The sequence below is a fragment of the Pristiophorus japonicus genome, unplaced genomic scaffold, assembly GCF_044704955.1.
Source record: "Pristiophorus japonicus isolate sPriJap1 unplaced genomic scaffold, sPriJap1.hap1 HAP1_SCAFFOLD_389, whole genome shotgun sequence".
NCBI lineage: Eukaryota > Metazoa > Chordata > Chondrichthyes > Pristiophoridae > Pristiophorus > Pristiophorus japonicus.
In genome coordinates, this window is record NW_027253750.1 from 476,939 (window position 1) to 494,770 (window position 17,832).

General features: G+C 54.4%; 1 protein-coding gene across 3 annotated transcripts in view; it reads right to left on the reverse strand.

The window, feature by feature from the left end:
• Positions 1-10,575, reverse strand: part of LOC139250552 (choline transporter-like protein 2) — a 120,132-nt gene extending 109,557 nt beyond the window's left edge. For 2 of the 3 annotated variants that reach the window (XM_070872937.1, XM_070872941.1), the window contains exon 1: positions 10,482-10,575. In XM_070872937.1, the coding sequence (XP_070729038.1) occupies positions 10,482-10,515 (34 nt within the window). In that variant the 5' untranslated portion in view covers positions 10,516-10,575. Of the gene's footprint in view, positions 1-6,784; positions 6,826-10,481 lie in introns of those variants that run through there. The other variant, XM_070872940.1, reaches the window with a different exon arrangement.
• Positions 10,576-17,832: the final 7,257 nt, after the last annotated feature.

Consider the following 17,832-nt stretch of genomic DNA (forward strand, 5'->3'; position numbering starts at 1 on the left):
CCCCTTTCTAGCCCAGTTTTGCAAATTTCTATCAAGCCAAATGAGACCATACAGCCCTTGCTGAAATACACCGCAGTGTTAGCAGGAGCTTTTACTAATGAGATGAGATAATCCTCACAAAAGATTAATATTTAATTTCTACAGTACTGTACAATATTAGCCTATCAGCCAATTTTCCAATTACAGTCAGAAGGACTCTCAAAAATCCCCCTCACAATTTATAATGTTCAACCACAATATTCTCATCTCTTAGACAGTCCCTCGGAGTCGAGGAAGACTTGCTTTCACACTAAAAATGAGTTCTCAGGTGACTGAAGAGTCCAATGCGGGACCCACAGTCCCTGTCACAGGCGGAACAGACAGCGGTTGAAGGAAAGGATGGGTGGGGAGCCTGGTTTGCCGCACGCTCCTTCCGCTGCCTGCGCTTGCTTTCTGCATGCTCTTTGGCCAGGGACTCCCAGGTGTCGGTGGGGATGTTGCACTTTATCAGGGAGGCTTTGAGGGTGTCCCTGTAACGTTTCCTCTGCCCACCTGGGGCTCGCTTGCCGTGTTGGAGCTCCGAGTAGAGCACTTGCGTTGGGAGCCTCGTATCAGCCATGTGGGCGATGTGGCCCGTCGAGTGGAGCTGATCGAGCGTGGTCAGTGCTTCGATGCTGGGGATGTTGGCCTGAGCGAGAACACTGACATTGGTGCGTCTGTCCTGACAATGGATTTGCAGGATCTTGCGGAGGAAGCGCTGGTGGTACTTATCCAGTGTTTTGGGGTGTCTAATGTACATAGTCCACGACTCTGAGCCATATAAGAGAGCGGGCATCACTATTGTACTGTAGACCATAAGCTTGGTGCCGGGTTTGAGATCCTGGTCTTCAAACACTCTCTTCCTCAGGCGACCGAAGGCTGCACTGGCACACTGAAGGCGGTGTTGGACTTCGTCGTCGATGTCTGCCCTTGTGGACAGTAGGGTCCTGAGGTCCATGTTGTCCAAGGCCTCGTCGTAGGTTTTGATAACCGGGGGGGGGGGGGGGGGGGGGGGGTAGTCCTGTGTGGTGGGGTCAGGTTGGTAGAGGACCTTTGTCTTACGGATGTTTAGTGTAAGGCCCATGCTTTCGTACGCCTCGGTGAAGATGTTGACGATGGCTTGGAGTTCGGCCTCCGAGTGTGCGCAGACGCAAGTGTCCTCTGCGTAATGTAGTTCAATGACAGAGGATGGGACGACCTTAGATCTGGCCTGGAGGTGGCGGAGGTTGAACTGTTTCCCATTTGTTCTATAATTTAACTCCCAACAACACACAGACAGAGCCGAGCTCTAATGTCCTGTTTGCACGTGTACCTCGTGACTCCAGCAGCCTCACTGCAGAAGGGCTCAGGGGACCCGCCGGACCCGCCCAGCCCAGACCGCTGCCCGCCCAGCCCGCTGCCTGCCGGACCCAGACCCCTGCCCGCCACCCCATGCCTCATCCAAGTGGCTATTCCTCACGTGAGCCTCAACACAAGTGTCAGCAGAGTATACGACCATTTGGGACATTCCAGCCGGGCATCACCCAATGTCACAGAGGTCACTGGGCAGCAACGTGTATCATGAACTCCGGCTGATTTCCCACCTTCCCCAAGCCAAAGGCATTGGAGCCAATGGTATTGTCGGAGGGGCAGTACTGAGGGAGCACTGCACTGTCGGAGGGGCAGTACTGAGGGAGTGCCGCAGTATCAGAGGGGCGGTACTGAGGGAGCACTTCTTCCGGATGTGATATTAAGGCGAAATCCTGCTGCTTTCTCAGGTGATGTTAAATGGCTATGCTTGAAGAGCAGGTAGGCTTCCAGGTGCCCTGACCACACCAGAGTTTACCATTTAACTCACTGTTTGTGGGGTCTTGCTGTGCACAAATCTGCTGCCATGTTTAGTAACATTGTAACTTCTCCAAGCAGAAGAACTTCGGCCCATCTATCCACAGTATTCCCTTCGGCCCATCTATCCCTCCTATCCACGGTATTCCCTTCGGCCCATCTATCCCTCCTATGCACAGAATGCCCTTCGGCCCATCCAGCCCTCCTATGCACAGAATGCTCCCAGTGCATTTCTAATAACCTGAATCCCATTTGTTGACAAGAACCTGCCGAGTTCCTTCTTGAAATCCATCCAGGTTTTGTGTTTCCTGCCCCGCGCCGGTAATCTATTCCACAAACTGTTTTAGTAAAAAACGTCCTTGTGTGTTTCCTGTTTTCTTTTGTTGTCCTACATAACAACAATGACTACTCTCCCAAAGGCATTCATCGAAGTCCTGTGCGATGCACCAAGGATGAATGCAATTCCTTTGTTTAGTTTGACTTAAGCGTCCGAGACTGCATATTTGATGGAGGTAGAGATTGCGAAAGCTGTTTGGGTGATTCAATCCGGGAAGGGCTGGTCACAATGATTTACAGTGTGACTCACACGGAAAAACGTGGACAGGTTTTACTCAAACAACTGACAGCCAAACATGTTTCTGATTTACCTGCAACAAAGCAGGCATGTGGAAACTGGTCATGTTTACTCACTCATACCTCGATGGGTAGGTAGCTCCCACAGGCCAGGTCCAGATATTCGGCAACAGCTTCAGTACTTTATGTGCGATGACAATTGGTGCCGTGCAGATGTCTGTCAGGAACACTCCCCAGTACTTGGGAAGAAAACAAGCTGTACTGAGACATGACAGTTCCAGCTGCACTGGCCCTTGTGCTGTATTGGTTTAGCTGTCACTTCACTCAAGTTACACACAACTTTCTTCATTCATTGTGACCCAAGGAAAAATCCCATTGCTATCTTATAAAGCAGGCTAGCTGTAGGCAAGAGTGGTGTTCCATATGCTGTTTACAGTGTCTTGCCTCTGGCACTCTCTGAGTTGATCATAAAGAATTGTGTCCAATTCTGGGCATCACACTTTAGGAAGGATGTGAAGGCCTTGGAGCGGGAGCAGAAAAGATTTATGGGAATGATTCCAGGGATGAGGGACTTCAGTTACGTGGATAGACTGGAGAAGCTGGGGTTGTTCTCCTTGGAGCAGAGAAGGTTGAGAGGAGATTTGATCGAGGTGTTCAAAATCATGAGGGGTCTGGACAGAGCAGATCGAGAGAAACTGTTCCCATTGGTGGAAGGGTCGAGAACCAGAGGACACAGATTTAAGGTGATTGGCAGAAGGTCCAAAGGCAACATGAGGGAAAACTCCTTCATGCAGCGAGTGGTTAGGATCTGGAATGCACTGCCTGAGAGGGTGATGGCAGGTTCAATCGTGGCTTTCAAAAAGGAATTGGATAAGTACCTGAAGGAAAAAGAATTTGAAGGGCTACGGGAAAGGGTGGGGGAGGGACTAGCTGAAGTGCTCTTGCAGAGAATCAGCACGGGCTCGACGGGCCGAATGGCCTCCTTCTGTGTTGAAACCATTCTATGATTCTATCTGTCTGCTTCGAGTACAGTGAGTTATTTCTGAAATGCTGTGACTGTACGCAGTCATTTTTAATCTGGAAACAGCATGTCCTGCAATGAATGACTCCCTCGGTTCTGCTTTAGACTGTTAGCCGACATTATGATCAACTCAGAGAGTGCCAGAGGCCAAGAGTGCTCCCACCTGAGCCACTGTAAACAGCATATGGAACACCACTCTTGCCTACAGCTAGCCTGCTTTATAAGATAGCAATGGGATTTTTCCTTGGGTCACAATGAATGAAGAAAGTTGTGTGTAACTTGAGTGAAGTGACAGCTATGCTGTAAACCAATACAGCGCAAGGGCCAGTGCAGCTGGAACTGTCATGTCTCAGTACAGCTTGTTTTCTTCCCAAGTTGAGGCCGAGCCAGTGATTTATAAAGGTTCATCATAACGTCCTTGCTTTTATACTCTATGCCTCTATTTATGAAGCCCAGGATCCTGTCAGCTTTTTTAACCGCTTTCTCAACCTGCCCTGCCACCTTCAACGATTTGTGCCCATATACCCCTGGGGTCCCTCTGTTCCTGCACTCCCTTTAGGATTGTACCCTTTAGTTTATATTGCCTCTCCTTGTTCTTCCTACCAAAATGTATCACTTCTCCTATTTCTGCGTTAAATTTCACCTGCCCCGTGCCCGCCTATTTCACCAGCCTGTCTGTGTCTTCCTGAAGTCTATCCCTATCCTCCTCACTACTCACTACACTTCCAAGTTTTGTGTCATCTGAAAATGTTTAAATTGTGCCCTGTACTCCCAAGTCTAAGTCATTAATATACATCAAGAAAAGCAGTGGTCCCAGTACGACCCCTGAGGAACACCACTGTATTCTTCCAGTGTGAAAAACAACCGTTTACCACTACTGATTCCTGTCACTTAGCCAATTTTATATTCATGCTGCCACCGTCTCTTGTATTCCATGGGCTTCAACTTTGCTGGCAAGCCTATTATGTGGTATTTTATCAAACGTTTCTGAATGTTGTCAGATTCAAACGTTTCTGAAAGGCCTTTTAAGGCAGTATACAAACACAAGTCTTTGTTCAAGCATTCTGCCCATATACTTCTGCTGAATTTCCAAATTAAATAATGGCTGTAATTTGCAGTCAGCGGCAAAGCAAAGGCATTTGTCATTGGCCCCAAGGTAACATAGAAAATAGGTGCAGGGGTAGGCCAATCGGCCTTTCGAGCCTGCACCGCCATTCAATATGATCATGGCTGATCATGCAACTTTAGTACCCCACTCCTGCCTTCTCTTCATACCCCTTGATCCCTTTAGCCATAAAAACATAAGAATTAGGAACAGGAGTAGGCCATCTAGCCCCTCGAGCCTGCTCCGCCACATCTAACTCATTTTTGAATATGTCCAACAAATTGGCCTCAACAGCTTTCTGTGGCAGAGAATTCCACAGGTTCACAATTCTCTGAGTGAAAGTTTCTCCTCATCTCGGTCCTAAATGGCTTACCCCTTATCCTTAGACTGTGACTCCTAGTTCCGGACTTCCCCAACATCGGGAACATTCTACCTGCATCTAACCTGTCCAATCTCGTCAGAATTTTATATGTTTCTATGAGATTCCCTCTCATTCTTCTAAATTCCAGTGAGTATAAGCCTAGTCAATCCAGTCTCTCCTCATATGTCAGTCCTGCCATTCCGGGAATAAGTCTGGTGTACCTTCGCTGCATTCCTTCAATAGCAAGCATGTCCTTCCTCAGATTAGGAAACCAAAACTGCACACAATACTCAAGCTTCACAGGAAGATCTTGCGATCTCGGTGGCCAGATGTTCGGGTTTTCCAACATGCCGTTAAATTCAACGCAAGTTAATGGGGATTCCCAGCGAAGCGTAGCTGTGAGGTCAACAAGCTATCTAAGCAGCCAATCAAAACGCAGAATTCTCAGACAGCAAACCAGGAGGTGGTGAGATAACTCCAACTTATTAAATAAACAAACAAAATGTCTTTATGCAGAAAGCACAAAAGGTGCAATGTCATCAATGAGCATTAAGACTGTTACGTGGGTCACAAGACCGTACACATTTGAATTACTGGCATGGACATGATGGGCCAAAATGGCCTCCTTCCATGCTGTAAACGTCTATGCTTCTGTACTGTGTTAAAATCAGCCCGGTTTACAAATTTCAATCGGACCACATCCAGGGACATTCATATGCCCAAAAGTACAAAATCAATGAGCTGTGTGTCAGAGAGCATGCACCTCATATTTTGTTACTTTAAATTAACGGCACGGTCTCCAAACATTAACTTCTTAGAATCAGATACTTTACAGATAGCATTCTAAACTGATGTGCTGACTGCATTCACAAACTCCCAGTAATATTCTTATAATGAATAAGCAGGGGCCACACAGTGCTCTTAAACTGAGCCATGTCTACAGCTGTCCAGCGCACAGCTGACATTCCAGTCAAGTGTTTGCTGATGGCTCCAAGGTTTGATCCTTGGTCTACATTGTCGGCTGATGATATTAGGCAGGGCAGGAGAGGGGCACAGCAAACATCTCAATGGCACGGGTCTACGAAAGGGAAGTTTCAGGCAGGATACTGCTCCCAGTCGCTATCGAGTCCTGCTGGAAGCGTAGATGCAAGATCATCAGGAGGAACAGGACTGGGCCTGGGCTGACACGCGACGATTGATCACTTGGGTGAGGTGTGACTGAGTGGTTAGCATCTGTGGAACCGAACACCAGCAAGAGTTTGTGCCTTCAGGGCAGGAGAAGGAAAACTGGCAAAACAAAGCAATTTGCATACATACACAATATACAATTACAAGTTGTTGTTGTTGTATCCCAAGAGCAGACTTGCTGAATCAGCAATGTAACCAGGAGATGACACTGCATACCTTTACCAAGTATTCAGACACATTGAGAAAAGCCAAGAAGCGAGTCTGAACGTGAATGCACTCTGCACAATGGCAGTGAAACCGGAGCTGAGCCAAGCAATTTCTCACAGGAATAGTTTCAGCTGATTTATACTGGTGTCACCGCAAGTTAATGAGCAGTCAGGAGAAGGAAGAAAACTGACGACAAAATGCAGCTGTCGTAACTCAGAAACATTTCAATAAAGTCAAAATGTGGAAAAGTCATATCTGCGTATCTCAAATAACAGAACTACAGATTGTGAAACCTCCACCTACTGTGAAGACAAACCCCAGCTCCCAGGATACCAACCACATCACCACACATACATTTCGGCTCTCTGCTCATTTCATTTTCCTTTATGCAAAGCAATGTTTTCTTCAAACACGAACATCAGTGAGTGACTAAATAAGTGGAGCAGCACATGGGCTACAGTGAAAGAAGCTGGACAAGACCACTTACAACTCTGCTGGTCGATCATTGCCCCGTTCGTCTCACTTGATGTTTAAAGGTTCAAAGATCCTTTATTCTCTGACAGGCACCAATCATTAGAAAGTTTTTTTTTAATTAAATGGAAATAGAGAAAGGCAGATTCGAGCTAGGGGCCAGCAGGCTCGTCACACCCTGGAACAGTAACCATCATTTCCCTTTCAAACGTAGATAAATCTGCTTTATATTTCCAGTGCTCAGTGGAAAGAAAAACAAAGCTTAATCTAAGTGTAGTTTGAGTCACTAACCAGCAAAATAGAGAAATTACGCCTACGATCTGCTAATTGTTAAAATAAGACCAAGGGAGAATTTCTTTCAAAATAGGAAACATCAATGATAAAAAATAAAGGCAATTTAATATCTGTTTACATCCCAATAGAATATAATCATTACTGAGCTGTGGTGTGTAACAACTCACTGTTTAATTTAGGAACATCATGCAGATAATAGTGAATATCGGGGTATATTCACATGGACATTTATTTTTGTTGATTTTACAAGAACTTAGAAAAATTAAACCATCACAAATACTTCTGTCAAGTTGCAGGCGCTCTTGTGAAACTTAGCACAGTAACAAGTTGCCAGTTTACACTCGGAGGGAAAGTCACACTCGATTGGAGCTGGGAACCGAGACCCACTTGTTTATGTGTCACCCTTTAAAAATAAATCTTAAAGGGTTTTGCTGGATTAAATAAGGAGAAACTGTTTCCAGTGACAGCAGGGTTGGTAACCAGAGGACACAGATTTACGGTGTTTGACAAAAGAACCAGAGGCCAGATGTGGAAATATTCTATTTTACGCAACAAGTTGTTGTGATCTGGAACCCGCTGGCTGAAAGGGCGGTGGGAGCAGATTCAATAGGGAATTGGATAAATACTTCAGAGGGCAGTGACGACTATTTGGAAAGCTCCATCAGAGAGCCAGCACAGGCAGGATGGGCTGAATGGCCTCCTTCTGTGCTGTGTTATTCTCGGATTCCAAGTTTAAGATGCTCTGCAATCTGCCTCACTCACTGATCATCAATCTCAGAGACGTGGACCATATACAGCAGACACCTCAAATCGCTGGAGAAATACCACCAACGATGTTTGCAAGATCCTGCAAATCCCCTGGGAGGACAGACGCACCAACGTTAGCGTCCTCGACCAGGCCAACATCCCCAGCATCGAAGCACTGACCACACTCGACCAGCTCCACTGGGTGAGCCGCATAGATCGCATGCTTACACAACACTCCCAAAGCAAGCACTCTACTTGGAGCTCCTTCATGGCAGAGGAAACGTTACAAGGACACCCTACAAAGCCTCCTTCATTAAGTGCAACATCCCCACCGACACTTGGGAGTCCCTGGCCAGAGACCATCTTAAGTGGAGGAAGAGCATCCGGGAGGGCACTGAGCACCTCGAGTCTCGTCGCCGAGAGCCTGCAGAAAGCAAGCGCAGGCAGTGGAAGGAGCGTGCGGCAAATCAGTCCCACCCACCCTTTTCTTCAACCACTGTCTGTCCCACCTGTGAGAACTCACTTTTACAGAAACATAGAAAATAGGAGTAGTAGTAGGCCATTCGGCCCTTCGAATCTGCACCGCCATTCAATATGATCATAGAAACATAGAAAATAGGTGCAGGAGTAGGTCATTCAGCCCTTCTAGCTTGCACCGCCATTCAATGAGTTCATGGCTGAACATGCAACTTCAGTACCCACTTCCTGCTTTCTCGCCATACCCCTTGATCCCCCGAGTAGTAAGGACTTCATCTAATTCCTTTTTGAATATATTTAGTGAATTGGCCTCAACAACTTTCTGTGGTAGAGAATTCCACAGGTTCACCACTCTCTGGGTGAAGAAATTCCTCCTCATCTCGGTCCTAAATGGCTTACCCCTTATCCTTAGACTGTGACCCCTGGTTCTGGACTTCCCCAACATTGGGAACATTCTTCCTGCATCTAACCTGTCTAACCCCGTCAGAATTTTAAACGTTTCTATGAGATCCCCTCTCATTCTTCTGAACTCCAGTGAATACAAGCCCAGTTGATCCAGTCTTTCTTGATAGGTCATGGCTGATCCTCTATCTCAATGCCATATTCCCGCTTTTTCCCCGTACCCCTTGATGTCTTTTGTATCTAGAAAACTATCTATCTCCCTCTTAAATATATTCAGTGACTTGACGTGTGGAAGCAAGTCTTCCTCGATTTCGAGGGACGACCGATGATGATGATGGCAGTGCAGCATTGGGATTGAGGGGGATGGGGACTGAGGGGATCCGGGGGCTGAGGGACTGGGGGGACTGAGGGGGGCTGAGGGACTGGGGAGGCTGAGGGACTGGGGGGGCTGAGGGGGACTGGGGGGACTGAGGGGGGCTGAGGGACTGGGGGGGCGGAGGGGACTGAGGGAGATGGAGGGGATGGGGACTGAGGGGATCCGGGGGCTGAGGGACTGGGGGGGCTGAGGGGGACTGGGGGAGATGGAGGGGATGGAGGGGCTGAGGGGATGAGGGGCTGAGGGGGACTGAGGGGATGGAGGGACTGAGGGAGATGGAGGGGATGAGGGGGCTGAGGGGGACTGAGGGAGATGGAGGGGCTGAGGGGGACTGAGGGAGATGGAGGGGGCTGAGGGGGACTGAGGGAGATGGAGGGACTGAGGGGGCTGAGGGGGACTGAGGGAGATGGAGGGGCTGAGGGACTGAGGCGATGAGAGGATGAGGGGGCTGAGGGAGATGGAGGGGCTGAGGGACTGAGGGGATGAGGGACTGAGGGGATGAGGGACTGAGGGGATGAGGGGGCTGAGGGAGATGGAGGGGCTGAGGGACTGAGGGGATGAGGGGATGAGGGGCTGAGGGGGGCTGAGGGAGATGGAGGGGATGAGGGGGCTGAGGGAGACGGAGGGAGATGGAGGGAATGAGGGGCTGAGGGGGACTGAGGGAGATGGAGGGGATGAGGGGGCTGAGGGAGATGGAGGGGCTGAGGGGGACTGAGGGAGATGGAGGGGATGAGGGGGCTGAGGGAGACTGAGGGAGATGGAGGGGATGAGGGGGCTGAGGGAGATGGAGGGGGCTGAGGGGATGAGGGGCTGAGGGGGACTGAGGGACTGAGGGGATGAGGGGCTGAGGGGGACTGAGGGAGATGGAGGGACTGAGGGGCTGAGGGGGACTGAGGGAGATGGAGGGGATGAGGGGCTGAGGGGGACTGAGGGAGATGGAGGGACTGAGGGGCTGAGGGGGACTGGGAGATGGAGGGACTGAGGGGCTGAGGGGGACTGAGGGGGATGAGGGGGCTGAGGGAGATGGAGGGGATGAGGGGATGAGGGGCTGAGGGGATGAGGGGCTGAGGGGATGAGGGGGCTGAGGGAGATGGAGGGGATGAGGGGCTGAGGGGATGAGGGGCTGAGGGGGCTGAGGGGATGAGGGGGCTGAGGGAGATGGAGGGGATGAGGGGCTGAGGGGATGAGGGGCTGAGGGGGCTGAGGGGATGAGGGGGCTGAGGGAGATGGAGGGGATGAGGGGGCTGAGGGAGATGGAGGGGATGAGGGGGCTGAGGGAGATGGAGGGGATGAGGGGGCTGAGGGGCTGAGGGCTGCAGCCAGCCTGTGGACCCCACTCCCCGGGGTGAAGGTGTTGCCGCTTTAAGCGCGCTGCCGGCCGGCCCTCCCTCCCGCGGCTCCCGGTGAAGTCACTCACCGTGCGGATGCTCCTCGGCCTCGGCCGTGCCCATGATGGTCGCGGTCCTGGTCCCGGCCCCGTTGCCGCCGCCCTTCTCCCGCCTGGGCGGGGCTCCGGTTGCCAGAGTGACAGGCCGCCCGAACAATCGGCGCAGGGGGCGGGCTCCGCCTGCCGCTCGGCGGCCAAGATAGCCAATAGAAATACGAGTATTGAGCAGCGGCACTGATTGACATGTTCCTGCTCCAATCAGCTTACAGGGGCGGGGCTAGGGCGGTGCCCAGACACAAAATCTAGCGGCGGGCGGCAGTCCCGTTACAGTCCGCACTGTGAGGGTCAGGCATTGTCCCCCCGGAGGGTGGGCCAACCCCCCCACACACCCACACACACACCCACACACACCCAGACACAGACCCACACACAGACCCACACACACACCCACACACAGACCCCCCCACACACACACCCACACATTGTCCCCCCGGAGGGTGGGCCAACCCCCCCACACACCCAGACACACACCCAGACACACACCCACACACACACCCACACATTGTCCCCCCGGAGGGTGGGCCAACCCCCCCACACACCCAGACACACACCCACACACACACCCACACACACACCCACACATTGTCCCCCCGGAGGGTGGGCCAACCCCCCCACACACCCACACACACACCCAGACACACACCCACACACACACCCAGACACAGACCCACACCCAGACCCACACACACCCAGACACAGACCCACACACACCCAGACACAGACCCACACACACACCCACACACAGACCCACACACACACCCAGACACAGACCCAGACACACACCCAGACACAGACCCACACACACCCAGACACAGACCCACACACAGACCCACACACACACCCAGACACACACCCAGACACAGACCCACACACACCCAGACACAGACCCACACACAGACCCACACACACACCCAGACACACACACCCAGACACAGACCCACACACACCCAGACCCACACACACCCAGACACAGACCCACACACACACCCAGACACAGACCCACACACACACCCAGACCCACACACACACCCACACACACACCCAGACACAGACCCACACACACCCAGACACAGACCCACACACACACCCACACACAGACCCCCACACACACACACCCACACATTGTCCCCCCGGAGGGTGGGCCAACCCCCCCACACACCCACACACACACCCAGACACAGACCCAGACACAGACCCACACACACCCAGACACAGACCCACACACACGCAGACCCACACACACCCAGACACAAACCCACACACACCCAGACACAGACCCACACATTGTCCCCCCGGAGAGTGGGCCAACCCCCCCACACACCCAGACACAGACCCACACACAGACCCAGACACAGACCCACACACAGACCCCCCCACACACCCAGACACAGACCCACACACAACCCCACACACACACCCAGACACAGACCCACCCACACACACACCCAGACACAACCCCACACAGACCCACACATTGTCCCCCCGGAGAGTGGGCCAACCCCCCCACACACCCAGACACAGACCCACACACAGACCCACACATTGTCCCCCCGGAGAGTGGGCCAACCCCCCCACACACCCAGACACAGACCCACACACACCCAGACACAGACCCACACACACACCCAGACACAGAACCACACACACACCCACACACACCCCCAGACACAGACCCACACACAACCCCACACACACACCCAGACACAACCCCACACACAGACCCACACACACCCACACACAGACCCACACACACACCCACACACACACCCAGACACAGACCCACATACAACCCCCCTACACACCCAGACACAGACCCACACACAGACCCACCCACACACAGACCCACACACACACCCAGACACAGACCCACATACAACCTCCCCACACACCCAGACACAGACCCACACACACACACAGACTCAGACCCACACACACACCCAGACACACACCCACACATTGTCCCCCCGGAGAGTGGGCCAACCCCCCCCACACACCCACACACACACCCAGACACAGACCCACACACACCCACACATTGTTCCCCCGGAGAGTGGGCCAACCCCCCCACACACCCAGACACAGACCCACACACACACCCACACAGACCCAGACACACACACCCACACACACTGTCCCCCCGGAGAGTGGGCCAAACACACACCCACACACAACCCCACACACAGACCCACACACACCCACACACTGTTCCCCCGGAGAGTGGGCCAAACCCCCCCCACACACCCACACACAGACCCCACACACAGACCCACACACACACCCAGACACACACACACATTGTTCCCCCGGAGAGTGGGCCAAACACCCCCCCCACACACCCACACACACAACCCCACACACACCCACACATTGTTCCCCCGGAGAGTGGGCCAAACCCCGCCACACACCCACACACAACCCCACACACAGACCCACACACAACCCCACACACAGACCCACACACACACCCAGACACACACACACATTGTTCCCCCGGAGAGTGGGCCAAACACCCCCCCACACACCCACACACAACCCCACACACACAACCCCACACACACCCAGACACAACCCCACACACACACACCCCCACACACAACCCCCCCACACACAACCACACACACACACCCAGACACACACACAACCCCACACATTGTTCCCCCGGAGAGTGGGCCAAACCCCCCACACACACACCCAGACACAACCCCACACACACACACACACCCAGACACAACCCCACACACACACCCAGACACACATTGTTCCCCCGGAGAGTGGGCCAAACCTCCCACCCACACACCCACACACAACCCCACACACACACCCACACATTGTTCCCCCGGAGAGTGGGCCAAACCCCCCACACACAACCCCACACACACACACACCCACACACACATTGTTCCCCCGGAGATTGGGCCAAACCCCCCCCACACACACCCACACACAACCCCACACACATTCCACACACACACCCAGACACACATTGTTCCCCCGTAGAGTGGGCCAAACCCCCCCACACACCCACACACACACACACCCACACATTGTTCCCCCGGAGAGTGGGCCAAACCCCACACACCCACACACACCCACACACAACCCCACACACACACCCACACACAACCCCACACACACACCCACACATTGTTCCCCCGGAGAGTGGGCCAAACCCCCCCACACACACCCACACACAACCCCACACACACACCCACACATTGTTCCCCCGGAGAGTGGGCCAAACCCCGCCCCCACACACCCACACACAACCCCACACACACACCCAGACACACACCCACACATTGTTCCCCCGGAGAGTGGGCCAAACCCCCCCCCACACACACACACACAACCCCACACACAACCCCACACACAGACCCACACACAACCCCACACAACCCCACACACACACCCACACACAACCCCACACACACCCAGACACAACCCCACACACACCCACACACAACCCCACACACACCCACACACAACCCCACACACACACCCACACACAACCCCACACACACACCCAGACACACATTGTTCCCCCGGAGAGTGGGCCAAACCCCCCCCACACACCCACACACAACCCCACACACAGACCCACACACAACCCCACACACACACCCAGACACACACCCACACATTGTTCCCCCGGAGAGTGGGCCAAACCCCCCACCCACACACAACCCCACACACACACCCACACATTGTTCCCCCGGAGAGTGGGCCAAACCCCCCCCCCACACACACACACACAACCCCACACACAACCCCACACACAGACCCACACACAACCCCACACAACCCCACACACAACCCCACACAACCCCACACACACACCCACACACAACCCCACACACACCCAGACACAACCCCACACACACCCACACACAACCCCACACACACCCACACACAACCCCACACACACACCCACACACAACCCCACACACACACCCAGACACACATTGTTCCCCCGGAGAGTGGGCCAAACCCCCCCCACACACCCACACACAACCCCACACACAGACCCACACACAACCCCACACACACACCCAGACACACACCCACACATTGTTCCCCCGGAGAGTGGGCCAAACCCCCCACCCACACACAACCCCACACACACACCCACACATTGTTCCCCCGGAGAGTGGGCCAAACCCCCCCCCACACACACACACACAACCCCACACACAACCCCACACACAGACCCACACACAAACCCACACAACCCCACACACAACCCCACACACACCCAGACACAACCCCACACACACCCACACACAACCACACACACACCCAGACACAACCCCACACACACCCACACACACCCACACACAACCCCACACACAACCCCACACACACACCCACACACAACCCCACACACACACCCACACACACATTGTTCCCCCGGAGAGTGGGCCAAACCCCCCCCCCCACACACCCACACACAACCCCACACACAAACCCACACACAACCCCACACACACACCCAGACACACATTGTTCCCCCGGAGAGTGGGCCAAACCCCCCCCACACACAGACCCACACACAACCCCACACACAGACCCCCCCACACACCCAGACACAACCCCACACACAGACCCACACACACCCACACACACACCCAGACACAACCCCACACACAACCCCACACACACCCAGACACAACCCCACACACAACCCCACACACACCCAGACACAACTCCCCACACACCCCCACACACAGACCCACACACACACCCAGACACAACCCCACACACAGACCCACACACACACACACACCCAGACACAACCCCCCACACACCCACACACAACCCCACACACACACCCAGACACAACCCCACACACACCCAGACACAACCCCCCACACAGACCCACACACACACCCAGACACAACCCCACACACACCCACACACAACCCCCCACACACACCCACACACAACCCCACACACACCCAGACACAACCCCACACACACCCAGACACAACCCCACACACTGTTCCCCTGGAGAGTGGGCCAAACACCTCCCCACACACCCACACACAACCCCACACACAGACCCACACACACACCCACACACAACCCCACACACTGTTCCTCCGGAGAGTGGGCCAAACCCCCCCCACACACCCACACACAGACCCCACACACAGACCCCACACACACCCACACACAGACCCACACACACACCCAGACACAACCCCCCCACACACCCACACACACAACCCCACACACACCCACACATTGTTCCCCCGGAGAGTGGGCCAAACCCCCCCCACACACCCACACACAACCCCACACACAGACCCACACACAACCCCACACAGAGACCCACACACACACCCAGACACAACCCCACACACACACACCCACACACAACCACACACACACACCCAGACACACACACAACCCCACACATTGTTCCCCCGGAGAGTGGGCCAAACCCCCCACACACACACCCAGACACAACCCCACACACACACACACACCCAGACACAACCCCACACACACACCCACACATTGTTCCCCCGGAGAGTGGGCCAAAACCCACCCACACACCCACACACAACCCCACACACACACACACCCACACACACATTGTTCCCCCGGAGATTGGGCCAAACCCCCCCCACACACCCACACACACACACACCCACACATTGTTCCCCCGTAGAGTGGGCCAAACCCCCCCCCCCCCCACACACACACACACCCACACATTGTTCCCCCGGAGACTGGGCCAAACCCCCCCACACACACCCACACACAACCCCACACACACACCCACACATTGTTCCCCCGGAGAGTGGGCCAAACCCCGCTCCCACACACCCACGCACAACCCTACACACACACCCAGACACACACCCACACATTGTTCCCCCGGAGAGTGGGCCAAACCCCCCACCCACACACAACCCCACACACACACCCACACATTGTTCCCCCGGAGAGTGGGCCAAACCCCACACCCACACACAACCCCACACACACACCCAGACACAACCCCACACACACACCCAGACACACATTGTTCCCCCGGAGAGTGGGCCAAACCCCTCACCCAGACACACACCCACACACAACCCCACACACACATCCAGACATTGTTCCCCCAGAGAGTGGGCCAAACCCCCCCCCCACACACCCAGACACAACCCCACACACACTCCCAGACACAACCCCACACACACACCCAGACACACATTGTTCCCCCGGAGAGTGGGCCAAACCCCCCACCCAGACACACACCCACACACAACCCCACACACACACACACACACACACAAAACCCCACACACACACCCAGACATTGTTCCCCCGGAGAGTGGGCCAAACCCCCCCACCCAGACATACACCCACACACAACCCCACACACACACCCACACACACAACCCCACACACACACCCAGACACACACCCACACATTGTTCCCCCGGAGAGTGGGCCAAATCCCCCACCCAGACACACACACACCCAGACACACACCCACACATTGTTCCCCCGGAGAGTGGGCCAAACCCCCACCCCCCACACACCCACACACAACCCCACACACACACCCAGACACACACCCACACATTGTTCCCCCGGAGAGTGGGCCAAACCCCCCACCACACACCCACACACAACCCCACACAGACACCCAGACACACACCCACACATTGTTCCCCCGGAGAGTGGGCCAAACCCCCCCCCCCCCACACACCCACACACAACCCCACACAGACACACAGACACACAGACACCCACCCACACACACAACCCCACACATTGTTCCCCCGGAGAGTGGGCCAAACCCCCCCCCCGCACACACACCCACACACACACACACACACAACCCCACACACACTCCCAGACACACACCCACACATTGTTCCCCCGGAGAGTAGGCCAAAACCCCCCACCGACACACACACTCACACACAACCCCACACACACACCCACACGCACACCCACACATTGTTCCCCGGAGAGTGGGCCAAACCCCCCACCCAGACACACACCCACACACAACACCACACACACACACAGACACACACCCACACACCCACACATTGTTCCCCCGGAGAGTGGGCCAAATCCCCCCACCCACACACACAACCCCACACACACAACCACACACACACCCACACATTGTTCCCCCGGAGAGTGGGCCAAACCCCCCCACCCAGACACACACCCACACACAACCCCACACAGACACCCAGACACACACCCACACTTTGTTCCCCCGGAGAGTGGGCCAAACCCCCCCACCCACACACCCACACACAACCCCACACAGACACCCAGACACACACCCACACATTGTTCCCCT